General features: G+C 50.5%; 2 protein-coding genes across 2 annotated transcripts; one reads left to right on the top strand and one right to left on the bottom strand.

The window, feature by feature from the left end:
• Window positions 1-20,158: 20,158 nt before the first annotated feature.
• Window positions 20,159-21,168, top strand: Sdhaf1 (succinate dehydrogenase complex assembly factor 1). Its single transcript, XM_041654277.1, has one exon. It carries the CDS (start codon window positions 20,237-20,239, stop codon window positions 20,591-20,593), a length of 357 nt encoding a protein of 118 aa, XP_041510211.1. The 5' UTR covers window positions 20,159-20,236; the 3' UTR covers window positions 20,594-21,168.
• A 1,411-nt stretch (window positions 21,169-22,579) lies between these two features.
• On the bottom strand, window positions 22,580-26,535 carry Syne4 (spectrin repeat containing nuclear envelope family member 4). Its single transcript, XM_041654263.1, has 8 exons — window positions 26,328-26,535; window positions 26,026-26,164; window positions 25,054-25,197; window positions 24,669-24,863; window positions 24,346-24,594; window positions 23,480-23,554; window positions 22,850-22,908; window positions 22,580-22,774 (listed from the first exon to the last, which is right to left on the bottom strand). The coding sequence occupies exons 1-8, from the start codon at window positions 26,447-26,449 to the stop codon at window positions 22,597-22,599; spliced, it is 1,161 nt and encodes a 386-aa protein (XP_041510197.1). The 5' UTR covers window positions 26,450-26,535; the 3' UTR covers window positions 22,580-22,596.
• Window positions 26,536-26,779: the final 244 nt, after the last annotated feature.

Below are 26,779 nucleotides of genomic sequence, written 5' to 3'. Positions count from 1 at the left end.
AATGCATGCCCCACTCAGATAAAAGATCTCATTATAGATGGTAGTGAGCCACCGTGTAGTTGCTGGGAATTGAACTCAGGGCTTCTGGAAGATCAACCAGCGCTCTTTACCACTGAGCCATCTCTGAGGAGGGGATGAGTTCAGCCCATGGACTACTTAGAGCAGATTCCAGCTCATGCAAAGTGTCCTAAGAAGAGTGCTCACTGTCCCTAACACGAACTCCAGAAGCCTCCAAATCCTCTGAGCCTTGAATGTAGCCACTGGAATGACCCTAATTTCTCCTCGGGGAAGATTTAGGAGTATTGCTGTGGTTATAAGGTCTTTACCTTACATATATATCTTTGTATATAGTCATTTTAAGCACCTATTAATTGAACAAACTACTGGGCTCCATCATGACATTTCACACATGTATGTAATATATTTTGGTTTTTTTTTTTTTTTTTTTTTTTTTTTTTGTTTTTTTCGAGACAGGGTTTCTCTGTGGCTTTGGAGCCTGTCCTGGAACTAGCTCTTCGATCCCGCTCCCCTCCCACTGCTCCCCCTCCTCGACCTCAGGCCCCCCCACCCCTTTCTTCTTTGATGCATCATCTCTATTGTTTTCATTGTTAAAATATTATCATGACATGTACACGCACATAAAAATACATAAGTGCAGGCTGCTGAGTCAATTTAGCGTTGCTCATACGCATGTGTGTTTAGAGCTGACCACTTGGCACTGAATAACCACTTAGGCTAGAGCACACTTAATTAGGCTGTTCTAAATGGGGAGAACCAGAGAGGAAAGGAAGCCAGTCATGGTGTGCGCATCTGTAATCCCAGCACTTGGGAGGCAAAGGCAAGAGGAGCAGGAGTTCAAGATCACCTGATGGCCTAGTAAGTTCCAGGCTAGCATGAGTTACAGGAGACCCTATCTCAAGAGAAGAAACAGTAAAAACGAACAAACAAAAGAAGAAAGACAAGGACCCTGGAGTAGATGACCTGGGTGTCACTCACTACTGTGAGACCTTGGGTAACCTCTCTGGACCTCGGCTTCCTTCTTTCTTTCTCTTCTCTTTTTTATTTTGTGCTTCTAAGAATGGAAACAAATGGACTTGTGCCTGCTAGATGAAAACAGGCCGGGCCTGATCTAGGCTACTCTGCGTTCCCCTAAGTGTCGGCTTGCGGTCTCTGGGCCACACCTAGAATGACTCCATTTTTAAAGCGATGGCCTTGGTTTGAATTGCTCCAATTTGAAGGTAAGTGCCAAGAAAGAGTGACTCTGCAGCTTGTTTGCACAAGTAAACACCTATCACCTGCTGCACAGTAGGAGGCACACAATGAGAATTTATCTACACTGATAAACAATGACACTTGAAAAGATTCCAAATTACTCAAAAAAAAAAAAAAGAAAGAAAAGAAAAAGAAAAAGCAGCCGTGTGAGTTTATCAACCCAGACCAAACAGATGGAACACCCTTACCTGGGACTAGAAGACATGCACCCCAAGATCAAAATGTACCAGTTTCACTGGTTAGTCACCAGGTCAGTTGTCACAGGCCACCCTCAGGAAAACTGCCACAGTGAAGGGCAGGTGCCTCTGTCTCCAGTTTGAATACAGTTCCTCTTGACATGACACTCAGCCACTTCAAACTAGCCCTGACAAGCCTGTCACCAGACCTACGTCTGACACCTCAGAGCCTGCACGCGTGGCTCTGAAGACGTCTGGTTCCTTCAGAGACTTCCTCTGCACCTGCATCAGCTCTTGGTCCGCCACCTCTGGGCATCCTCTCCGGACTCCACAGTCTTCAACTCTCTCTTAGTCATTGAGCAACCTGCATATTTGACAGTTATGAGATGAACTATTGATGTGTGGTCTGAGAGTTAATATTAGTTAATATTAGTCATTAAGACTGGAATAAAAGCCTGTGTTGAGGGCTGCTCAGCTGGCAGAATGCTTGCCTAGCATGCGTGGATTCCTGGCTGGGTTCAGTCCCCGTTACTGTGTGAAATGGATGTGGGGGTGCACACTTGTTATGCCAGCATAAGGAGGTAAAGGCAGGAGGATCACAAGTTCAAGGTCATTCGTGGCTAGCTAGCAAGGGAGGAAAAATAAATGTCCAGATAGCAATGGAATCAGGACTATTTGACAAATTGCAGCCCAAACAAATCAATGGGGCATGTGAATTTATTGTTTAGTCAACAAATCCTGACATTGCGGGAAGATGCAAACCTGTCCATCTATGTTTCTTTTTTCTTTAGTTTTTACGCTTTCATATATGTGTATCTGCATGTGAGGATCTGCGTGTGTCTGTGTGTGTGTGTGCATCTTGTGTGTGTATGTGTGTCTCTCTGTATATGCATCTTGTGTGTGTCTGTGTCTCTGTATGCATGTGCATCTTGTGTGTATGTATGTCTCTGTGTGCCTGTGTGCATCTTGTGTGTATGTGTTTCTGTGTGTACATCTTGTGTGTGTGTCTGTGTTTGTGTGTATCTTGTGTGTGTGTACATCTTATGTGTATGTGTCTCTGTGTGTATGCATCTTGTGTGTCTGTGTGCATCTTGTGTGTGTATGTGTGTCTATCCGTGTGTGCATCTTGTGTGTGTATGTATGTCTCTCTGTGTGGGGGCATCTTGTGTGTGTGTGTGTGTGTGTGTGTGTGTGTGTGTGTGTATCTTGTGTGTATGTGTCTCTATGTGTGGGCATCTTGTGTGTGAACCTCTGTGTTCATGTCTGTCTTGTGTGTTTGTGCATCTTGTGTGTGTGTTTCTGGAAGATGAGAGAGGAGGTGGCACATCCCATGACGAGCATGTGGAGGTTAGAAGACAAATTCAAGGAGAAGATTCTCTCCCTCCACCATGCAGGGTCTGGGCATCAAATGCAGGTTTGCAAATTTGGCAGCAAGCACCTTACCTGCTGAGCCATCTGGCCAGCCATCACCTATGTTTCTGATAGAACACACTCGTGACACTACGCAAGCACTGTACCTACTGAGCCATAAAGACCTCGGTGTCTTTACTGTGGAATCAAAATGATATGAAGCTGGGCAGTGGTGGCCCACGCCTTTAATCCCAGCACTCGGGAGGCAGAGGCAGGTGGATCTCTGAGCTCGAAGCCAGCCTGGTCTACAGAGTAAGTTCCAGGATAACCTGAGCTACACAAAAAAAATCCTGTCTTGAGGGAAGAAAAAGATAAGAAGACATAACTCTAGGGCTGTACTAGGATTAAACAGCTAACATGGAGAGTTGCCAAGTTCTCCAAAGACCTAACTGCCTCAGTATCCCAGCCCCACAACACCCATTCCCTACCCCTCCTTGAACACGCTATCAGCTGCAGCTGGGTGACCGTAGGATGCAGTTGTAACTGCCCACCCTGGCGGCAGGCACTGGTACACTGCCACTACAATGGCTGAAGGCCACCCTCACACACGACAGCTTGTGTGACAAATTCAAACAGAGACTGGTGATGTGAGCTGTCCTGACCAGCGTCCCTCCCCCGTGCAGCCCTGTCCGGCTCTACCTGACTGGCCTCCTCACCAAGCCCCACTTTAAACTTGAACTCATTGTGTGCCCCAAGGCTGGCCTCAAATGTGAGGTCCTCCTGCCTCAGTCCCCCAAAGGCTGGGATTACAGGCATGTGTACCACACCTGGGACTGTCCTGGCCCCTCAGCTGCAGTCCCCAAGTTCCATAGCCTACACACTTTGGGACAGACACAGTCCTGAATTTGCCAAGCTGCATTTTACACAAACCTACACATCTGCACCTCTGTGTTCCAGAACCTCAGTGTCAGCGTCCACCCTTCCAGGGAAGGGCTAGAAGTTTCTGAGGACCTAGGAGCCACATTCCTTAACTCCAAAGGCCTATTTCCTATCACCCTATCTGGGCTAGGACAGCCTGTATTGTATGTATGGGGCAGGGTGGCTGAGTCATTGAGAAGGGTGCTTTAGAGTGTATGTACTTTTCTTGTTACCGTACCAAAAGTCCGGACAGAAACAACTTCAGACAGAAAGGTTCCTGTGAACTCACAGCATAGGAACATAGGCCCTTAGGCTGGGAAAAGCATGGAAGCTGGTGCATCTTGGCCAATGGCATCGGGGATAAGTGAAGCGGTTTGTTTACATCTTCATGAATCAGGAAGCAGAGAACTCTGGCAAGAAACATAAGTGGGGATCACCTTCAAGGTTCACCCCCAGTCGGGACTGGAGAGATGAGTCAGTAGTTAAGAGCACTGGCTACTCTTGCAGAGAACTGGGGTTCGGCTCCCAGCACCCACATGGTGGTTCACAACCATCCCTAACTCCAGATCTGTTCCCCTCTCTGACTTCTGCAGGCACCATACATACATGGGATGCAATAATACATGTAGGCAAAACACTCACATAAAATAAAATGAATACGTCTAATAAAAAGCTTTTAAAAACACATTTCCCCCCAGTCACTCCCTTCTGCTAGTTAGGTCATAGTTGTAAAACAGTACCAGCTGGAGACAGCGTGTTCAAACACGTGTCAGCCTCCGGGGCCATTTCACATTCAAATTGTACAGGAGATAGCTCGGGTCCGGGTTCAGTTCCTAGAAACTAAGGTGAGGATGCCCAGGTCTTGTGGCTAAAGACGTGTTGGTTCTAGGACCAGAAGGTCTGAGTTCTTGCTCTCTGGACTCTAGAACACTTAGGGTCTAGGTTCCAGGGGCATGACAGGGTCTCCTGACCCTGGGATAGTGACTTCTAGGGGCTGGGAATCAAAACAGCTCCTTGAAAAAGGTGTGGGTGGGGACCTTGGGGGAGGGTTGAGGGAGGAGGGGAGAAGCAGGGAGGAGAGCAGAGAAAAATGTAGAACTCAATAAAAATCAATTTTAAAAAAAAAAGGAAAAGGTGTGGGTTTCTGGCTTGGTGGACTGTCCATTCTAGCAGGTGAGAATTCTGGGACAAAATTTCCAAATCCAGGACCAGGGAGATGGCACCAAAGCCTAATGACTTGAGCTTGGATCCCATGTGGCAGAAGGAGAGAACTGACTGCCAAAAGTTGCCCTCTGACCTCCACACTGTGCCATGACACACACAGGCCACCACCCCATATGCTGGTTATGGTGCCATACACCGTTAATCCCAGCACTCAGAATACAGATGCCGAGTAGTCTGAAGTCAGCCTGATCTACAAAGTAAACTCTAGGCCAGCCAGGGCTACACAGTGAGACCTTGACTCAAATAATTTTAATTAAAAAAAAAATAGCACACATACATAAATCCTGATTCTTGCTGCCAGACTGTTACGTTTTTATTCCCAGAGGAGAGCCCTGTTTTTTTTAATTGACCAATTATTGTTTATTACATCTTTTTTTGCATGATGTGTACATGTGTGAATCCAGAATATACATGTCACAGAGCATACATAATACACATATGGAGTGTTGAGCCTCACCGCCCACCTTTTCTGAGGCACAGTCTCTCCTTTAGATGTTTGGCATTGCATACACAGGCTAGCTGGCCGTGACTTCCGGGGCTCCTCCTGTCTCTGCGTCCCATCCTGTTGTAAGAATACTGGGATTCCAGATGTGGATTACAGAGAAGCGCTACCACACATGCCTTTCCTGTTGGTTCCGGGATTTGAACTCGGGTCCTCACACTTGCACAGCGTCTGAGCCATCTCCGAAGCCTGGGAATCTTGGTTTCTCGGGATATAACATTCTTACTCTCTGAGAGCTTCCAAAGACCACAAATGGCTGCCCCCAAGTACTTACAGGCGCTGTAGGCAGACTCCTGGGGGCTCAGCAGGGCCTCCCTCAACCACGGAACTAACCTGGGGGTCCAAGTAAATTTGATAACACTGATTCCCCAGAGCTCACACTTGACAAACCTCACCTCCCCACCTCCCTACACTCTCCCCAGTCTCCCCACCTCCCCCTGCATTCCCACCCCCATCCCCATCCCCCATCCATCTTCCCAACAATGTGTTGTGACCAGGAGAATCCACAGAACTTGGATGCTGTGGAGAGATGTAACTCCCACAGCCCTGGTACCTTCAGGGTGGCAGCTTTTCTAGCAGCACACTGACGCCCCCTGGTGGGACTATGTGGTAACTCAATGGGGGATTCCATAGACGCCCCCTCCGGCTGCCCAGAGACTAAATACTTGACTAGGTGCAGACACAGTACTGGGTGTTGACAATGGCTGCTTGGTCTGTTCTCCTTCAGGGTATCCTGAGACTGCTGACCAGATGCCACCCCCAGGAACCAGAGAACCAGAGAGAGATCGTTCAGTGGTTAAAATGTTTGCTTCCCAGTGTGAGGACCAGGGTTTAGATCCAGGGAAAACACCAGATGGGTATGTCGGCCTACCTGGAATTCCGGACCCAGACAAGCAGGACAGGGGCTGTCCAGAGAAAGCTGGTTAGTGAGCCTAGCCTTAGTGACGTCAACCTCAGGCTCTCACGTGCATACGCACACAGGTACAGGTACACTCTCCCACAGCCCAACATGCAGATACACGCATGCACACCACACTCCTGCACGGAAATGGGAGGAGAGAAAGAGTCATTGCTACCACCATTGTGTATCACCCTGCCAATCGCCAGCATCCCGGTCTGCCTTGCCCGCATCTATGACATCCTGTTAGCCCTCTTGAGGTCCTTGCCTCTATCCCATGTGTTGCTGGCACTGAGCCCCTATTTCCAAGGTTTCGCGGCTGATGTGTGCCCTCTCTAGGCACTCAATGCTGCTCCATGCTCAATATCTATTGTAAAACCGGCAAGGCTTTCCCTTTGGCGTAAGTGCCTAGGGCCTCTATCCAACCACTTGGTTGCTCATCTGGAGAAGCTGGCTCCACACCTGCCTGGGCTCAGCTCATGGTTCATCTGTGTGCCATGCACAAATTAGTTCCCAAGACCTTATGCTCCCCCCTGGCGTCAGCCTCAAACCCGCTGAGTCTATTATGGTCTAGACCCTCAACACTGACCCAACCTGAAGTGCTAGCTCTATTCTGAAATCCAGCCCCCAAGTCAGAGCTATCACCGTACCAAAGACAGAAGGGATGTGAGTTTGTCCAGCCTGGACTGCATTGTAAGACCTTGTTTCAAAACAAAACCAAATGATTAAATACAAAACAAATCTTCCAGCGCTTGCTCTCTCAGTTCCCACCCCTTTGCCACTCTAGAGACTCAGCCTCCAGCCCGTAGCCGTCCCAGAGACCTATCTGTGAGCCGGTGCACGATAGCCACCTGTTCTTTTTATATATATATGCAAAAACAATCAATGTGTACTTATTTAGGGCACATTGGAGGGCTCAAGTAGACTTAATTTTAAAAACAGAACAAAAATAACACCACTGTTTAGAAATCAAGGAAAAGACAGATCATCTAAGAAAAAGGATGACATGAAAAGACTGGACAGCTTGTTTCAGTCTGGAGTCCCGCTTTGAAGAGGTTCCTGGTAGGCACTTCTGAAGTACCAGGGGATTGACAGGGCTCAGCAGCATATGTGTGCCAAGGGCTATTGATGGTGGATTCTCCTAGCAGACTCTGGGTATAGAGCAAGATGGTCCTGACATCACATAGTGGGGACCACTTACCCTTGAGGACGTCCAGGCAGATGTCGCCCTGGTGTCCATGCTGGGGTGGTAGCAGGATGTGAGGAAGGTCACTGTGGGGGTGCTGTAAGGGAGAGTTTACACCTCAGGTTTCCGTCCACTGCCAGCTGCTCCATGGATGGCCCCTTCCTGCTAGAACACGTTGTCTGATTCAGGAAAGGCGGGAATTCCTTTGTCGCCAGACATCACGGGGGTCATCAGGTCCTGCTGTAGCCTCTTGCCCACAGGGCCCCAGCTGGTTGCCCCTGCTGGACTCAGCTCCCTTGCAAACTGGCAGCAACAATGGTGGCATCTGGGTAGCAGTTTTGTGAGGCCATCCCCAGAGTGCTAGAGACAGGAGTGTGGGGACGAAAGGGCAGCTGGCAGCCACCTACTCTTTACCTGCCTGAGGCTTCCGGCATTGGTTCTGCCCACGCGAAGCTCTCCATCCTTTGCCCTGCACCTCCTGGGCCTTGGCTTTCTCCTTGCCCAGTCCTGCAAACGCTCCGACATACACCTCATTCCTCACATCTCCCTTCTAACTCATCGCGCACACACCAGGTCCCCTTTGCACACGCATCAGGAACCCTTGCACTCCCTTGCAATCTCCTAGTTATTGCTGCGATGAAACACCATGACCACAAGCAGACTGGGGAGGGAAGGGTTTATTAGGCTCACACTTCAGCATTGCTGTTCATCACTGAAGGAAGCCAGGACAGGAACCCAAGCAGGGCAGGGAGCTGGAGGCAGGAGCTGAGGCAGAGGCCATGGAGGGATGTTGCCTACTGGCTCACTCCTCATGGCTTGCTCAGCCTGCTTTCTTATAGAACCCAGGACCTTCTGCCCAGGGATGGCACCGCCCACAGTGGGCTGAGCTCACCCATATCAACTACTAATTAAGAAAATGCCGTACAGGCTTACCTACAGCCTGATCTAAGGGGGCATTTTCTCAGCAGAGGCTCCCACCTCTCTGATGACTTCAGCTGTGTCAAGGTGACATAAAACTAGCCAGGACACCCTCATCCTCCCAGACCTGTCCACTCTCCCTAACTCCTAGCTCCCTCTCACCCCTAATGCAGGCAGAATTCGTATGACATCATGTGCTCTCCAGCTGACCAGAAGCAGGGCATCTCTGCTCATTGGAGGCCTGTGGTTGCCCTTCACTAGGGACAGCCACCAAGCACTGCACTGCCTGTGACCTGCTGCAACCCCTGCGTGACCTCCTGCTGCAACCCCTGCGTGGCCTCTGCAGTGCCATCAGGAGCCATGCGGCCTAAGTCCTGAGCTACCTGGTAGCCTTGCCCAAGGTTAGACCTTGCCTGCGGCCACCCAGAGCACAGGTGCCAACACAGTGTAGCACAGCGTCTTTAGACTCTTGAGAGAACCAATGGGAGGGGCACTGGCACCACTTCAGATACACTCAGTGCTGAAACTCCGTCCAGAACTGCCTGGCCAAAGTGGGCCTCACTTTCTAGACTGCAAAGTGTTCCATATCTGCCAGGAAGCCTGTGGCTGGCAGCCAAACAGTGGGAGCCAGTACAGCTCCTTGGCAGACACCCAGCTGTGCCGTGAGTCCTCCCCTGACTGTCCAGAGTCAGTGGGGCCTGGGGCAGGAGACCTCTCTACTGCTTAGTTATCCTAGGTGCTGAGCGAGGACCTCCTCAGTGCTGGGCCCACACTGGAGAGAGCAGAGACCAAGATGGGGTCCCCTGCACAGCCTCCTGGGGAAGGAGCTGGGTTTTGTTTCTAGCGAACGCTTACAAAGCCTGCACTCAGCTTCTTATGCTATTTTAAGGCAGCCGTTTTCAAAATGCCCCAGGAGCATCAGCAACACCTGGGACTTGTTAAAAAAAAAAAAAGTAAACTCAAAGAGCGAGACTACAGTTTAGCAGCGGAGTGAGTTGTATGATGCTCACAAAGCTGTAGGTTCTTTCCCCAGCAAGCACGCAAGCACATTCAAATGGACATGCACACACACGCACACACACACACGCACACACACGCATGCCAGTTGCAGGACTTGGTAATACATGCCTGTTATCTCAGCACTTAAGTAGAGGCAGGGGGACTGTGAGCTTGAAGCCAACCTAGGTTACATAATAAACCCAAGATTGTGTCTCAAAACCAAACCAAACCAGAAATGTCGGAATTTACGGTGAGTTTGCAGCTCCATGGCTTTTGCCCTGCCCTAGGAATCCTGAGTCAGAAACTTCAGGCTCACATCCCAGGTGTGTGTGTGTGTGTGTGTGTGTGTGTGTGTGTGTGTGTGTTTGCGAGTGAGTGCATTCATGTGTATGAGTACAGGCATCAACACCACAGCGTGAATGAACGTGAGGGTCAAAGGACAACCAGCCAAACCATCCAGCCATCCCCACTTATCTTTATTAGTGGGGTGGGCAGCATTTTCTGCTCCCTCTCCAGGCCTGTTCTGTGGCTAGGCTGAAATGAGTCTAAACAGATTCTGATTTGTCCTTGTATACAGAGTGATGACCTCCCATACACACTTTCTGTCCAACCCTGCCCCAGTCAACCAGCTTTGTTGGAGGTGGAGTCGTGCAATTGGCATGTGTGTGCGTGTGTGTATGTGTGTGTGTGTATGTGTGCACGTGCACGACACGCCCAAGATGTGAGGCAGCCTCCACCCCATGCAACGCCAGGCCAGCGCCTCAGCCCTCTAAGCAAGCTATTCATGGCAGCATCGTGGTTCCAACAGAAACTACGAAGTCAAAAGGCTCTGGAAGCAGACATAACTCCAAGGACTGGAGTCCGGGGCGTATTTTTTTCTTCCGGCTTCTGTAGATCTAGAACTCTACACTACTTCTAGGAGACTCACCTCCCTTGGTGTCTCTCTCTCTCTCTCTCCTTCCTTTCCTGCCTGTTAGCTTCACCTCGGAGGAGAGTCTCCCCCTAGTGGCATCAGCGAAGGCTTCAACATCTTAGACAATCCTCCCAGCGTCAAAGTCCGATAAACCTCTTCCCATTGGCTCCTCCCAAACGCTTGGCTGGCCAATTGGGAAGGCCTAATCTGATTGGCCAACCGTGGAGCCTTTGGACACCCCTGCCTAGAATCTGGTTGTCTGAAAATAGAACCCTGATGCGTGAAGGTGCACGGTTATCCCATCGCTCCGGAAACCGAGACAGGAGGATCAGAAACTCCAGGCCAGCTTGGGCTCTATAGCAAGATCATGTCGAAAAAAGAATTAAAGGGCTATTGCCTAGCATGTGCAAGGTCCTGTGTTTAATGTCCAGGATATCATTTTTTTTAATAAAGTGAAATGATCAGGGTTGCGGGTGTGGCTCCGTGGGATATCTTATGAAGGACTGGGCCTTGGATTTGAGGCGCAGAGTTTTATCAGACGACTGGAGAATGAAAGGGGGGTACTACACAGGAAAACTGGTGGGTATTGGCCTCTGGTCGTGAAGAATTGAATCAGGCTGTGCTGGACAATAGCCCCAAGCCATTCATAATTGCTTGGCCCTAGCCTGACCTTCTGCTCTATGTGCAGAAACTGTCGGGGTACTGAAAACCGCCCACTCTGCTCCCAGTCAAACCACAAAAAAAGATCCTGTAACTTCCTGGTAGCCACCTAAGCATATAGACCTGTCCCCCAGTCCCTCTAAATGCACCCAACTTCATCCACAGAGGGTTGGGGTCCTGCGCTGTTCCAATAATGCAGTCTCAGTCTGTTGAGAGCAAGTCTGTCTGCTTCTCTGCCTCACTTTTCTTCCAAAAATAACAATAAAACATCCCTATAGCACAGACTTGCCGACAGGTCCTCACAGACCTCTTTTCCTCTGATAGCCCTTGTTGTTCACTTTCCTGCTGAACCTCAAAGCGTAGCGAAGACTGGACTGTTGTGGGGGCTGCCTCAAGAAGCAGAACAGGCAAATTGCCACAATTTGAGGCCAGCCTGGTCTACACAGAGACCACGTATGCCAAAGACAGATGTGATAGTGGTGTCTGCAATCCCTCCCCTTTCAAGGTGGTGCTAAGAGGATCGAGGAGTTCAAGACCAGCCTCAGACTCAGATACATAGCAAGCTCGAGGAAAGCCTGGACTACAGATGCAGTGGGAGTCAGAAGTAGCCCTGGGTGTCCAGGGAGCAGGGTTTATAAAGGAAAGCACTACTGGCAGGATAAGACATCTAAAAGCTCGTCGGGAACAGTAAGGTTGCCTAAGCAAGCTGGCTGGTCCATGCCCAAGGTGCGGCTCAGGGCCTCTACCCGGGCACAGTTTGTGGGTTTTCCAGGAGCTGAGCTGAACTGGGGGAAAGATGACTCTCCTGTCACTGGCTTTCTGTAAGATGGTGTTTGACAAAGTGGAGTTACTCTAATTTTATTCCTACACCTCACAACTGTCTGTGACTCCAGTTTTATGGGATCCAACACCCTTTTCTGGCCTTCTTAGGCTCTGGGCAGTGAAGGTAACCTGTTCTACACAGTGAACTCCTAGCCAGCTGAGGTCACGTAATGAGGCCTTGTCAAAAGAAAAGAAAAGAAAAAAGAAAAGAAAAGAAAAGAAAAGAAAGGCTGCAGAGATGGTTCAGAGGGAGCTTTAGAACACTGGCTGCTCTTCCAGAGGTTGTGAGTTCAATTCCCAGCAACCACAAGGTGGCTCACAGCTATCTGTAATGAGATCTGGTGCCATCGTCTGGCATGTAGGCATACATGCAGGCAGAACACGGTATAAATAAAAAAATCTTTAAAAAAAAAAAAGAAAAGGAAAAAAGGTCCCTTTGAGTTTTTTTTTTCCCCCTTGGGTTTTGGGATGGGTGGCTGGACCTGCTTTTGTTGTTGCTGTTTTTCTTGTTTGGGGTCAGTCTCGATAGCCAAGTGTAGCTGTTTGAATGAGACTGGCCCCTCACAGGCTCACATGTTTGAGTGCTTGGTCACCAGTTAGTGGAACTGTTTGGGAAGGACTAGGAGGTGTGGCCTTGTTGGAGGAGGTGCCTCCTACGAGCTGACTACAGTTCTGGAGACGTGTGAACTTGGATTGAGGGAAGGGGAAGGGCCTAAGTTATTAGACTCCAGCTGAGGGTTGGAGAGACAGACAGTCAGTCAGTCCTGAGTTTGGGGAGGACTAGGGATGGACTTTCAGGGTTCAAAAGCCCACACCAGGCCCAGGCTTGTTCTCTTTGCCCGCAACTTGAAGATCACGTGAGTCTCAGCTACTGCCCAGTCAGGGTCATTCCTGCCACCATGCTCCCCATCATGATTACTATGGACTACCCCTCTCTGAAACTGCAAGGACGCCTCCAATTAAATGCTTTTTTCTTAAAGTTGCCTTGATTGTGGTGTCTCCTCACTACAGTAGAACAGCGACTTATACAGTCAAGCTAGTGTAGACTCACAGTGTGGCCCAGGCTGGCCTCGACCTCCTTTTGCGTGTGAGCTGCCATGCTAACATAGATAAGATTTCTTGTTTTTCCAGAACCCTGGCTCTGTCTTAGGATTCCAGTAACTAAAGGTGTCTCCTGCAATGGCTGCTGACACCTTCCCATAGGCTTGTTTGTGGAGCCCTCCCCCACTGGCTCTCCACTTAAGTTTTTCTTTTGCTTTCTCAAACATTCTTCTGCATTTCAAGCTGGACTTGAACTCGTTGTATAGCTGAGGATTGTCTTGAACTCATGATCTTCCTGCCTCCACCTCCCACTGCAGAGTACAGGCAGGCATCACTGTATTGGGCTTTGAATTCCCCAATGACAGACTCATGCCCCCGCAGGTGGGCCCTAGCTACTGTAGGCCTAGAACTGTCTGTGCCCCATCTTTCCTGCCCACTGCATTTGATCACTTGCTCGCCTTCGTACCCCACCATCCGGTTCATAACCAAAGCCACTCACCTTGGTCCTGACGTCTTCTTGGACCTCCCATTGCTCCCCCACTTACCCCTGCCCCCACACACATTGTTCTGTTGTTACTCCTCATTTAAATTCCACTGACCTCTCAGTAGGTCAGACCATCCAATTAATCTGCTACTGATCCCCCAACAGAATCCTTTATGACTTCCACAGTGCCTCTGGCCAACTTCCTACTGAATCATTTTATGATCCCTAATGACTGTCTCCATTTACCAACCTCTAATGTCTCCTAGGTTTGTTTTTTTTTTTCCTTTTTCCAATTAATATTGGTTCTCACTGTGTTGTCCAGGCTGTCCGCAAACTCCAATCTCCTGCCTCGGGCTCAGGAGCAATTACTGCACACCTCACTGCACCCAGCTTTAATTTTAGTCTCTCTCTCTCTCTCTATCTCTCTCTCTCTCTTCCCTCTTCTTCTCTCCCATAATGCTGGAGACTGAGCCCAGGCGTGCGCATGCTAGCTAAGTGTTCTACCACCAAATTAGGCCACCACCCATTTTGGAGTTGCTGTTTTGAGACAGGGACTCACTGACCCTGAATTCATTATGTAGACCAGGCTGGTCTTGATCTAGCTGTGTAGCCCAGGATAGCATAGAAGTTTTGACCTTCCCACCTCAGCTTTACAAGTAGTTTCCCAACCAGGCTGATGCAAACTTGTGAGATTCTTCTTTACTGATCACAGAAATGAAGGGCACCAGAGAACATGGCATAGCATGACTTTGATGGATTCCAGAGCCCTGGTTTTCTAATGCCTCCTTCACTGGCCTCTCCGATTCTGCCAGGTGACTCCCCCGACAGCTTGATAATCTATGCCCACTGCATGGGTGGGCATGACCCCGGAACCACGGAACAACTTTCTCTCTAGGCAGCTACCTCTGGTCCTGCCAGCTCTGTGCAGACACGGACTTCAGCTTCTTGCTGACCTGGGAGACGATATCCCATGTGTGGCATGACTAGGTTTGAGGGACCCTGCTTCCTGTGTCCTAGTTGTCTCCCTGTTACTCTGGGCTGCTCTCTCCCACAGCCTGTCTCCACTTCCTTATCCACCCATAAGTTCCCTTTCTGGGAACTCCGTTCTCTCCCCCGTGCCGTCTGTGTCCCCTGCTTCTCTCCACCTCAGTCAGCCTGGATTCGGTGACACTATTGCCGCCACAGCCCACCCCCACCTTGAAATGGCTGCTGCACTGGTTCTGCCAGTCAAGACATGCAGTCTGTTCTCCCAAGACCATCGGAGTGCACAGCAAAAGCTGTGCTGGGCACAGTGCAGGCAGCAATTACTGCTATGGGTGTCACAAGTGTGTTTGTGGCGAGGGCTTGGCGCTGAATGGTGCCACCTGTGTCTGTGACTGCAACTCAGTGTGGCTACTGCTGTGTGGGTGGGTGTACACTGGGTGCAGTCTGGTACCCCGAACCTGGCTACAGCCACTGGGACTGGGGTGAGAGGTGGACGAAGGCAGACACAACTCCCTGTTCATGTTGCCCCGGTCTCAGAGTGCTCCACAGTAGGGCTATGTGCTGGCTAGGCTGGTCAACTTTATGTCAGTTTGATACAAGCTGGAGTCATCTGAGAGGAGGGAAACTGGACTGGGGAACTGCCTCCACAAGATTGGGCTGTAGGCCAGGCAGGTGTGGCATGTGTCTTTAATCCCAGCCATCAGGAGGCAGGCGCAGGAGGCTCTCTGTGAATCTGAGATCAACCTGGTCAGCTAGGGATGGAAAACCCTGCCTCAAAAAACCAAAAATAAATAAACAAATAAAGGATTAGGCTGTAGACAAACCTGTAGGGAATTTTGTTTCCTTCCTTCCTTCCTTCCTTCCTTTCTTCCTTCCTTCTTTCCTTCCTTTCTTTCTTTCAGGAGGGTGGTTCAAGACAGGGTCTCACTATGTATGTCTAACTATCCTGGAACTCACTATGTAGGCCAGGCTGTCCTTGAACTCAGAGATCCATGTGTTACATTACACCTAGCCCATTATGCGCCACGAGGAAGAACAGAGACAACACTTAAGGGTTCCAAAGACTTTAATAATTGACCACATAAGCGGATAACTGATGGATCAGAGCTGCAGGACAAGGCCTCGAGGGCCTTGTTTCTCCTGACAGCCCCGAGCAGGGGCAGAAGTGGGGTTTATGAGCATAACAATCCTCAAACATTTGTTGCCAAGTTAAGTTACAATTTTCACCGATCAGGATTTAGAGATTGGGGGCTTCCTTGAACGTTCCATCATTGTCAACGATCAGTCCAACCAATCAGATTAATTTGTTCCTTCTGTAGTTAGGAACAGCCATGACGTTTCAGAGAACTAAAGATACATGATGACTATATCTATGGTCTAGGGAGGAGGTTAGTCAGCCATTGGAAAGCTCTCAGCTCCTCCAGGTTTGGGAACCTGAACTTTATTTCACCCTACAGGTAAAATGGAGTCTGAAGTCAAAATGGTAGTACTTAGGCCAAGGTGCTTTTGCCTGCTCCCTTCCATCTGCTTGCCCCTGTCTCTCCAGCGCTGGGATTAAAGGCATGTGCCATTATCTCCAGCTTTGTAGGGCATTTTCTCAATAGTGGCTGATGGAGGAGGGCCCAACTCTTTGTGGGTGGTGACACCCCTGGGCTGGTGGTCCGGGGTGCTGTAAGAAAGCAGGCTGAAGCCAGGTGTACTACTGCACACCTTTAATCCCAGCACTCAGGGAGGCAGAGGCAGAGGCAGAGGCAGGCAGATCTCTGAGTGCAAGGTCTGTGTGTATGTCTGCAGGCCAGAAGGGGGCACCAGATCTCATTACAGATGGTTGTAAGCCACCATGTGGTTGCTGGGAATTGAACTCAGGACCTCTGAAAGAGCAGAGGGTGCACTTAACCACTGGGTCATCTCTCCAGCCTTGAGAAAGTATATCTTTTTATCTGTCTTTGTCTATCTTTGTATTTAACTGTATCACTGAGGAAACCCCACAGAGAGCAGGGTCAGCTCTCCAAAGACACATTGAGAGACCACGATCATAAAGCCCTGGGTGGAGCCATGGCAAGGGGAATAGTCTGTTTCCGGTTTTATGGCCTTGAGTACACAGAAAAATAAAAGCACAGGAATTTAAAACCCAGAGGATCCTGAAAATAAAGAGATGGCCCCAGCAAGAGGAGCGTGTCAGAAGAAAGACACGTCTGCCCTGGCAGAGCCACTCCACCACCAAGCTGACACACTGGTCACCTCAGAAGTTTTTTGATGGTTTTAAGTAGAATCTTGCTATGCATCCAAGCTGGAATAACAGTTGTATACCACCACAACTGGTTTTATTCAATGTAGAGGATCAAGCCCAGGGCTTCATACACACGAGACAAGAACTCTACCACCCAAGGTTTATCTCTGGCCATTTACAGCATTTATAATAGAAAACACGGAATTAGACATTAAAGTATAGCCAGGGTGGGGGTGCACACCTTCAATCCCAGCACTAGGAGGCAGAGGCAGGTGGATCTCTGTGAGTTCAGGTCAGCCTGATCTACAAAGCAAGTTCCAGGACAGCTAGGGCTGTTACACAGAGAAACTCTGTCTCAAAAAAAAATCTATTAAAGTATATAGAGTTGTGCTGGCTTAAAGTAAGTGTTCAGTAAACAATATAGGTAGAAAAATTTAAAACAAGTTTTTATTTTATTTTTCGAGATAGGGTTCCTCTGTGTAGCCCTAGCTGTCCTGGAACTAGCTCTTGTGTACCAGGCTGGCCTTGAACTCACAGAGATCTGCCTGCCTCTGTCTCCCAAGTGCTGGGATTAAAAGCGTGTGTTACCAGCACCCAGCAAAACAGGTTATTATTAAGACATATAAAAGAGAGATGTGACAGATCACTGCACACACACACACACACACACACACACACACTCCAATGCCACGGACTGGCTCAGGGGGGCCACTCAGACCGTGGGAGAAGCAGGGTCTTGGTAACAAGAGGGCACAAGTTCGGCGAATAACAGACAGACAGACAGAACACACAAGAGAGTGGTTGGAATCTGCTGCGATTTTATTGAATTCATGTTTTCATTATATAGTATTCAAACAAAGAACAAATCAGAAGGTCATGTATCATTGGTTGGCACAGTATGAAAGCTTCTTTTAGTCACATCAGCGATACTTAAGAAAAGTACATTATCAGGAACAGGTGTTAGACATAAAGCATCCTTAGAAGAGGAAATTTGTCCTTGAGAACATAAACCTCAGACAAGTGGTTTCATCTTATGAATAGAAAGTTTCTGTCTCATTATCGCTATCATGGCCCTTCCTCTTCCTAACCCTTTACTTCATCTAGTGACCAAATATGCCTAATCAGTTCTCTGCACCTGTTGAACTATACTTTTTTGTACCTTCTTATGCAGCAGACACTATGGGGGTTGGGATCTAGCAAGCCTATCCATAAAGTTCAAAGTATAATATAATAGTCTTTGTCCAACAACATTAACCCATCTATTCCCTTGTTCATCATACACCCTGTGTACGACAAGGTTTCTGCTGTAGTCTTATACATTCCCATACTGTGCTTTCCTATCTCAGAGTTGTTCCTGAAGCGATAATCCTTGTCTTGTCGATATATAGAATATCATTATTATAAAAGAGATTGTGCAAAGCCCATATCCCGCATAGCCAGCTAATTGAGAAATCCGTCTATGCCTCAAGGGCGGCCAATACCGGGCCATCTGCCATTGATCTCCAGGAAGCCTAGTCCCATGGGACACATAGCTCCCATCCAGCATAATGACATATGTCATGTCACACAGACGACACTTGAGTTGGTGTGGTGCTCCAAAGCTTCTTTTAGGAACATGTATAAAATGGAAATGAGGACTAGGTCCCAGTGATTTTGCTCACCTACATGAGCAGAAACACAGCAGTGCACTGGGCAGAGGGCTTTGGGCTCGTCTAGGGTCCTCATTTACTCCCTTTCCTAAGGGAGGCAAGGGGACAGGGTCCATTATCTTCCCACCATCCCAGTGTAATTAGGATGACCCCCTCACAACCTGGGAGGCCTGAAAGCTGTCAGGTCAGCCCAACAGCTAGTAAGGTCTTTACCATTGTTGCTACACAGCAAGACTATGCCTTAGAACGAAGGGAGAGAAATGAAGAGATGGCTTAGTGGATAAAAGGACTTGCTGCTTTTCCAGAAGACCTGAATTCAAGTCTCAGTATTGGGTAATAGCCTCAGGTCATGAAGAATTGAATCAGGCTGTTCGGGCAATAGCCCTTAGCCATAAAGAATGGCTTAGCCCCAGCCTGACCTCTGCTCCACCTGCAGAAACAACATGCCTTGGTATTAAAACCAACCCTGCTCCCACCCAAACCACAAAAAACACTGTAACTTCCTATGTATGTGTGTATGTATATATACACGTGTCCTCCAGCCCCGCTAAATGCATTCAGCCTTCATCCCATGGAAATGTTGGGGCTCCTTGCTCTCCCAATAAAGCAGTCTCAGCCTGTTGAAATGAAGTCTGTCTGCCTCTCTGCCTAAGTTTTCTTACACTCAACACCCACAAGATTCACAATGGCCTGCAGCCCCAGCTTTATGGGCTCTGACCCTATCCTTTGGCCTCCAAGACCCTAGCCTGTCTTTGGGTTCACATACACACATGAGGGAGAGATGGCTAAGTGGTTAAGAGCTCAGGCTGCTCTTTCACAGGGCCTAGGTTCCATTCCCAACACCTACATGTTGGCTCACTACTATCTGTAACTCCATTTCCAGAGGAACACACACACACACACACACACACACACACACACAAAAACTCCAAAGCTCCTGTGGCTGTGAACAATCCCAGCACTGGAAAGGCAGAGGCACACAGATCTTTGGAGTCCCAGGCCAGTCTAGTCTCCACAGCCGGCTCCAGTCTGTCAGGAAATTCTTTTTCCCAAATTCTGCCAGTTAGACGAAAGCCAACATTCCTCAGGAACTTATGAAACTGGTTGTCATCTACCAAAGAGCCACTTCCCTTAGATCTGGCAGAAGGGACTATGGCTACCTGTGGCACTTCCCAGCCAATCAAAGTTCATGCTGGCCGGCAGGCTTCCTCAGCATCACAAGCACCTGTTACACATTTCAAAGCCCACGCTAGCATCCCGGCCCTTCTCCCCTTGTCGGCTGGAGAGATGGCTCAGTGGTCCCTTCTCCTCTACCCCAAACTCCCTCTAGCTTTCAGCTACACAGTCTCCTTATAACCCGGCTATTCTCCGTGTTCTCTCCGGTCTGCTCCTGCTTCTCTCGCCGTGTTTTCTCTATTCTCTATCCCCATCTCTCCCAGACAGCCTGGCCAGGTCCAGGCTACTTTCTCTCTCTGCTCTGGACTCGACTAGATGCCTCTGACTGTCCTCTCTTTCATATATACGACAAAAATCTTCCCCTTAGCCATACTATGGAGAGGTCATGTCGTCAACTTATACATTTTCCAGCCCCTAAAATAATAATAAATCTTTAAAACAACAACAACAACAAAACAAAAGTTTGTCCTTGTGTCCTTTGGGGACCCACAGATTCGAACCCTTCGCTCTCCATCCCCTCTGGACTCAGGACTGCCTGTCGCCTCCAACCCTCAGCCAGAGTCTAAAAGTTCAGATCCTTTCTCTTCCCTTTCCCTCAATTCTCCAGAACTGTGTCTGGCTCAAGGACACCAATTCCCTTAGAGCCTACCAGTGCACCAGCTTCTCCGCCCTCAACTAAAACCGCCTCGACGTAGTGCTGCACCAACCAATCGGGTGCGGCAACATCGGCACACAGGAGGCGGGACTTCTGGCGGACGCCGCCGTTGCCCTGCCCTTTAGTGTCCGGGCGGTGCTTCCGGCGGGCTTGCTGCGACTGCCTGCGACCCAGCGGTCATGAGCCGGCCAAGCCGGCTGCAGAGGCAAGTTCTGAGCCTGTACCGAGAGCTGCTGCGCGCCGGGCGGGGAAAACCGGGCGCCGAGGCGCGGGTGCGAGCCGAGTTCCGGCAGCACGCCAGCCTTCCGCGCTCCGACATGCTGCGTATCGAGTATCTGTACCGCCGGGGACGGCGCCAGCTACAGCTGCTGCGTTCCGGCCACGCCACGGCCATGGGTACCTTCGTGCGCCCGCGGGGCCCGACGGAGGAACCCGGCGACACGGCAACCCAAGGGACCACGCGGAACGATAGCGATGGCTCAAAGAGTCCTTGTGAAGGCGCAGGAGCACAGGAGACGCGATCCGATGGACGGTGACAGACTCAGAGAATGGTCCCTCCGGACAGTTTAGGGAAGACCGAGACCCTCATCTGATGGAAAGTATGTCTTGAGAGACAGCCGAATGTTCTTGATGCATGGTGAAAGATTCGACACTCCCTCACCAAGAAGGTTCCAGGCATGCTGTGGCACCGGTAGGCTGCACCATGTATGCTGTGATGCACTAACCCAATGTCAAAGAGAGCACAAACGCACTTCCTCCTCCCCACGAGGAGCCTAGACACCTCTCTTGGCTTCTGAGAACACACCCACCCCGCAATCTTGAGGGCATGCCCTTTGCTCTTTCTAACACGGAGAAAAGCAGACTTTTAACTGAGCAAGTTTAATAAATACCCTCAGGAACCATGAGAAACTGGCAGTCCGGAGTGGAAAAACGTTGTCCCACGCATTGTGCCAACACAGGATTGTAAGAGAGCGTGGACAGTAGCTCATCAGAGCTGATCAGCCCAAGGCTCTTGGAGAATCCCTCCTGGGCGGTTCTAGGAGGCAATCCCTACTCCTGTTTGTCTTCCTCAGGATTCTTGTAGAAAGGAAATAAATGTGAGGTGTGCTTACTTTCTTGACAATTTTCTTAAGATTTTCTGTCCTGCTGGGCTGTGGTGTATGTTCTGTGTGCAGCTTGGAAATCTACACAGAGAGAAGCTGTGCACATCTGGGGCCAGCCAGGGAGGAGGGGCTGTGCTCAGTGTACATTGGGGTCAGCACAGGGAGGAGGGGCTGTGCTCAGTATACATCTGGGGCAGCACAGGAAAGAGGGCTGTGCTCAGTGCACATCTGGGGCCAGCATAGTGAGGGGGCTGTGTTCAGTGTACATCTGGGGCAGAACAGGGAGGAGGGGCTGTGCTCAGTGCACATCTGGAGCCAGCATAGTGAGGGGGGCTGTGCTCAGTGCACATCTGGAGCCAGCATAGTGAGGGGGCTGTGCTCAGTGTACATCTGGGGCAGAACAGGGAGGAGGGGCTGTGTTCAGTGTGCATCTGGGCAGCACAGTGGGGAGGGGCTGTGCTCAGTGCACATCTGAGGCCAGCACAGGACTCTGCCTCGTTCTTGTATTTCCGTCTGTTCCCACCTCTTCCCCTGTACCTTAGGCTTGAGACTAGCCTCAAGACCTCAGGAGTCTGTACTAGAGGTGTGGCTCAATGGTGGAGTACCTGCCAGACATGTGCCAGGCCCTGGGTTTCATTCCCAGCAACACAGAACAGGAATATTAACTAGGCCTGAAGGCACACATCTATAATCCCAGTCCTCTGGAGGTTGAGGAAAACTAGGGGTTCAAAACTGCCCTGGCCTGAGTGGTAAGACCCTACCAGGGAAAAATATCTCCCAGAAAAGAGGGTGTTTTACAATTCTGAGCTAGTGATAACTCAGCCTGCACCCCTCTGTAGAATGTGGGCACATCCCCAGAATGAATGTGAGACCACATAGGTGTTGGCTGCTCACCCACGGCACCTGCCTCAGCCTCGCACCTGCCTCTTAACTTCCGGTGGCAGGTGCCATCTGCGCTATTCTTTTTCTCCCAGCCCCCAGAGACGAGTGTTCACGGAAGGATAGGCAGACAGGACATATTAGGAAGTCTGCCTTCCCAGGAAGAGACCTCTCCGGGGAGGTGCAGAAGCCTGGAACAAGTTTGAATGTGCTCCATACGGTTTCCCAGGGTCCCCAGCCATTCGGTACTCTGGGTACCGATAGCAGCTGCCAGCTTCCCCCCTTTCCTGGACCGCATCCTCCTTCTCCTACCACTCTTACTTTTGTCAGCTCTAGAACCAACAACTTGGGCTTTAATCTTGCATTACAGTCTGGGAAACCTCAATTAAGGTAGGATCCTTCAGTCCTGTGTTCTACCCTCAGACACAGGAGTGTAGAATAGGCCGTCGAAACATATCCAGGCTGTCTTGTCTCTGTTTCCAAGTTCTCAAAGCACTCAATGTTTTCAGCCATCTTTGGAAAAGTAACCATTTAATACACATGTCTGGGCCATGGACTCAGATTGGAGGGAGACCATTGACATAGCTGAGCACCAGGTAGGGCGTCCTGGCCAGTCGGGCATGAGAACAGCAGGGGACCCCTGACAAGGGCAGCAACAATGTGGCACCCACCAGAAGGAACAAGAGAAGGAGAAAGAAGAGCGTCAGGGGTCGCCTGGAAGCAGAAGCCGGGACCCTGAGAAGAGAGATTATTGAGAAGGGTGGTCGGCAATCATGACCCCTCTCGCCCACATCCCTGCCCCATTCTCACCCGGGATCCACCTCCAGCATCACATCCGGTGGACTGGGAGACGCTTGTCTCTTCTGGTCCTGAGGGAGATGGGAGCCAGCAGCACAATGAATGGCAGTGACACTTACGTGGGGACATTCTCTCTCTACTCTAGACCTACAGGGCTACCTTTATTTCTCCTTTCCTGGCACTCTTGAACTGCACATGAATTTATAGTGTGGTGGGTGTCTGTCCATACCTGTCCTTCGTGTGTCCACTGCCCTTTTCCTGATAACATTGCTGGGATGGTGTGTGGGTGTGTGGGTGTGTGGGTGCCTAAACTGTATTCCACTCTCCCCTCTTCCAGGATGGAACACGTGACTCAAACCTGGCCAATCAGAGCACTCTGACTAGTTCCAGGGTGCAGCCTGTGACCCAAGCTGGCCAGGTGAAGTCAGGCCTGGGACTTTGGCCACTGCTAGTAGGTCAGGGGTCATAAGGGTAGGTTGGTAAAGCAGAGAGACTGTAGCGACTGGGGATGGAGAGGAGGCCAAAAGACAGAGATGGAGCCCTGACAACATTTTAGGTCCTGAATTCGTGATGTGTGTGGCAGTCAGTATGGACTGGATCTCTTTTACTTGCCGTCAGCATCCTCCACTGCTCCTGGCTCACCTGAGGCTTCCGGAGACGCCTTCGATGGTGAGCTGCTAAATGTTTCCGGTGGCTGAGCCCCAACGTGAGCAGGTCCTGTGGGAAGAGAAAGGCTCGTGGTTCTTGGAAGACTGGAAGCATGGTTTACAGAAGGCTCTGGAAGGAGACGAAATTATGCAGGCACACACAGCTCTCATGGGGAAATCAGAGGGGCGGAGCCCAAGAAACCAAGAAGAGAGAAACTACTTATTCATTCACTCAACAAATATTTCATGAGTGTCTGTTACACACCAGGCACAGTTCTAGGAGATGTGGTGAGGATGGAAATGGGCGACATCCTGGCTCCTGGGGAGATGAACATTCTACCCAAATTAACAAGTGAATGGATCATATCAAGCTGCGGTGAGGATTATCAGGAAATAATGGGTCACATCAGCTCTCTGGAGAGATGACACACGAGGAGGCTGGACTGAGAGGGGGAGGTGAGCTGGGCATGCATCCAGGGCTTAGGTGGGAGTGAGGCTGGTGTGCTCAGAGGAGCAGGCTTGTGTCTGCAGCACAGGGAAGAGCAGAACGACAGGACAAAGGTTAAGAGGAAAGAGAAACAGAGCAGAAGGGAATCATGGTGACGTTTATGGTAGACGTAGATAGGTGGGCATGCCGGTGCATGCCTATAATCCCCACACTTAACAGACTAAGACATGAGGATTGTGAGTTCAAAGCCAGCCTGTGCTGCATAACGTGAATTGTCTAAAAGGAGCGAGACAGAGAGGCTTAGAGGGGGAGACAGAACCAAGTCCTCCTCGAAAGACAGCCACACTACAAAGTGCAGAAATACCCTATGGTGCCCAGCCAAGTAGGGGGGCCTTTGAGGGGGCAAATCTCACCTCAAGGCCCTGTCCGCTGTCCTGGGGTCCCCTGTAGCCACACAGCTCACAGGGAACTCCTGGTATCCGAGATATCTTTTTCCCTGAGGGCCCAAGACCCCCAACATCCCCTGCTGGGTCCCATTCCAACTCTGCAGGAGTCGGGTAGGTACTAGGTGCCCAGGGCCCCCAGATTCCACCAGGTGTTGGCCCGTCTGAGTCTCCCTCAACTTCCAAGTCCTGGTCCAGGAGGTTGGCCTTCTCAAGCACCTGGAGCAGAAGGTAGATGTCATGGGAGTTGGGGGATTAGGGCCTGGGCTGGGGACGACCAGGGCAGACCCTACCAGGCTATAGCTGATCAGCTGGGCCTGTAGCTGCCAGAGTCGTTGGAAGATGGTATCTCGGTGGGTTCCAAGGGCCCTCAGGACCCGCTCCAGAGATGCCCAGGCCCTGGGCTCACTCCTCTCTGCCAACCCTTCACCAAATGCCAGTAATGCATCCACACGCTCGGCTGCCCCTCGTAGCTCTGCCTGCAGGGCCTGAGACAGACGGTTAGACACTCTCACACGTTGACAGTGATTCCAGACCCCCCAAACCTGGGGTTATCTCCTCCTCCATGCCCTATGCAGAAGTCGGAATATGTACTAACCCCACATTCCACCCCAGGAAGCTTGCACCCGTGCCTAGGACTGTACCTGCTCTCCCATATCCTAACCTTCCCCTGCCCACCTGCAGCTGGACCATCCTGCTGTGGGCCAGTGTCCATGATCCCAGGCCTTGTTCCAGGTCCTGTAGCTGGAAGCTCAATCCCAACAGACAAAGATGGAGGCTGTCCTGCTCAGTTTCTAGTACTTCCAGGCCAGAGACAGCATGCTAGGGATTCCAGGGGCCAAGTCAGGGCCAGTGGGCCAACACGACACACCCTTTTCCATCCCAGCTGCTGCTCTGTAGGCGCTTTTCTGGAGCACTGCCCATCTCCAGAGCAACCTGGGGCTGCTCCCACTGGGCAGCCTTTCACCCCAAGGCTGGAGACAACTAAGTCAAGATCTTCAGGCTCTCGAGCCTATAAGAAACCTCTTCATACGGGTCTAAACTGGGAGGGGTAATGGAGCAGAATGAGGCCATTAATGAAATTATGATGTCCAGCTTGGCAACGGAGATACATACTTAAAATCCCAGCTCTCTCAGGCAAGAGAACTGAAGGTTCAAGGCCAGCCTGAGCTACACAGTGAAAGCCTGTCTCAAATAGGGAGGTGGGGGAAGCTGGCTCAGTGGATAGTGTTTTCTGTGGTGACTCGAGTTTGGATCCCCAGAACACAAAGAACCGAGCGTGTGGCACCGTTCGCCGCCAGTGCTGGAGAGGTGGAGGCCAGCGGGTCCCTGTGGCTCACTGGCCAGCCAACCTGACCAAATCAGTGGGAGACCCTGTCTCAGAAAATACGGTGGAGAGTGTCTGAGCGACATTGCCCCGCTGGGCTCCACAGGCATGTGCACCTGCCCTCATTTAGGCACACACAATAAATACACAAAACTTAAAAATATTTGCAGTACTTCTGTGCTGATTGGCAAATAAATATCCTTACAGTGTCCCTTCCCCCACTGACACCCAACACCTCCTCCGAATTATTTGTTTCTAGAGCAAGAGGCATATTCTAGGGACCAGAGGAAGTGGGACTGGCCCAAAGGGTGTGGCCAGCTCACCTCACGGCGCTTGCCCCCATCTTGATGCTCATGGGAAGAGGCCAGGGGTAGTCTTGGGGCACTGCTGGCAGGCTCTGTGTCCTTCAGTTCACCTGTGACGTGTTCAGGAGGGCCCAAGGAGGCCTGGGCCTGCTCTGACCTAGAGATAAGGAATGCTGATGGGGCCCGTGTGAGCCACTGTACCTCATTTTCCACCCAAACCCCATTCCCAGTGTCCTCCACGTCCTTATTCAATCATGGTCGCACATGGCCCTTTCCGCTGTCCCCTCCCTTGGAGCCAGATGTCAAGCCCCAGTCCCCACCTGTTTGTCTCCTCTGCAGGCATGATGGTCCATTCAGCAACGTCCAGCTCCCTAGGAGCACCCTGAGGCTGACTGAGGGGCTCTGAGGAGAGTCCATGGCCAAGAGCTGGGGACAGGGCCATCGCTGTGGACTGGGGGCCAGTCAGGTGAGGACATTGGTCAGCGACTCCTTCTCGGCCAGGCCCCCATGCTTCTTCCTCAGCAGGATATTTCCAAGCCGGAGGCTACTGAGAGGCCCAGGGGCCGGCCTGGCTCCACCCCTTCCAGCAGGAACCTGGACCCAAGAAACCTGATGCCCTGCTGTGGTACAGAGACACTTAACTCCTTCCTCCCCAGCAGGAGAACCTAACCATTCCAAATAACACCCCCACCCCACCCTCACCCCGGCCGCAGCCATCCCTTTGACACAGAAAACTCCACTTATCCCCTCAAACCCAGCATCCTGTCACCTT

The sequence above is a fragment of the Microtus oregoni genome, unplaced genomic scaffold (genome assembly GCF_018167655.1).
Source record: "Microtus oregoni isolate MIOR12 unplaced genomic scaffold, Mior012 000006F_ref0000085, whole genome shotgun sequence".
NCBI classification, from domain to species: Eukaryota; Metazoa; Chordata; class Mammalia; order Rodentia; family Cricetidae; genus Microtus; species Microtus oregoni.
This window is presented reverse-complemented; position numbering and strand designations above follow the sequence as displayed.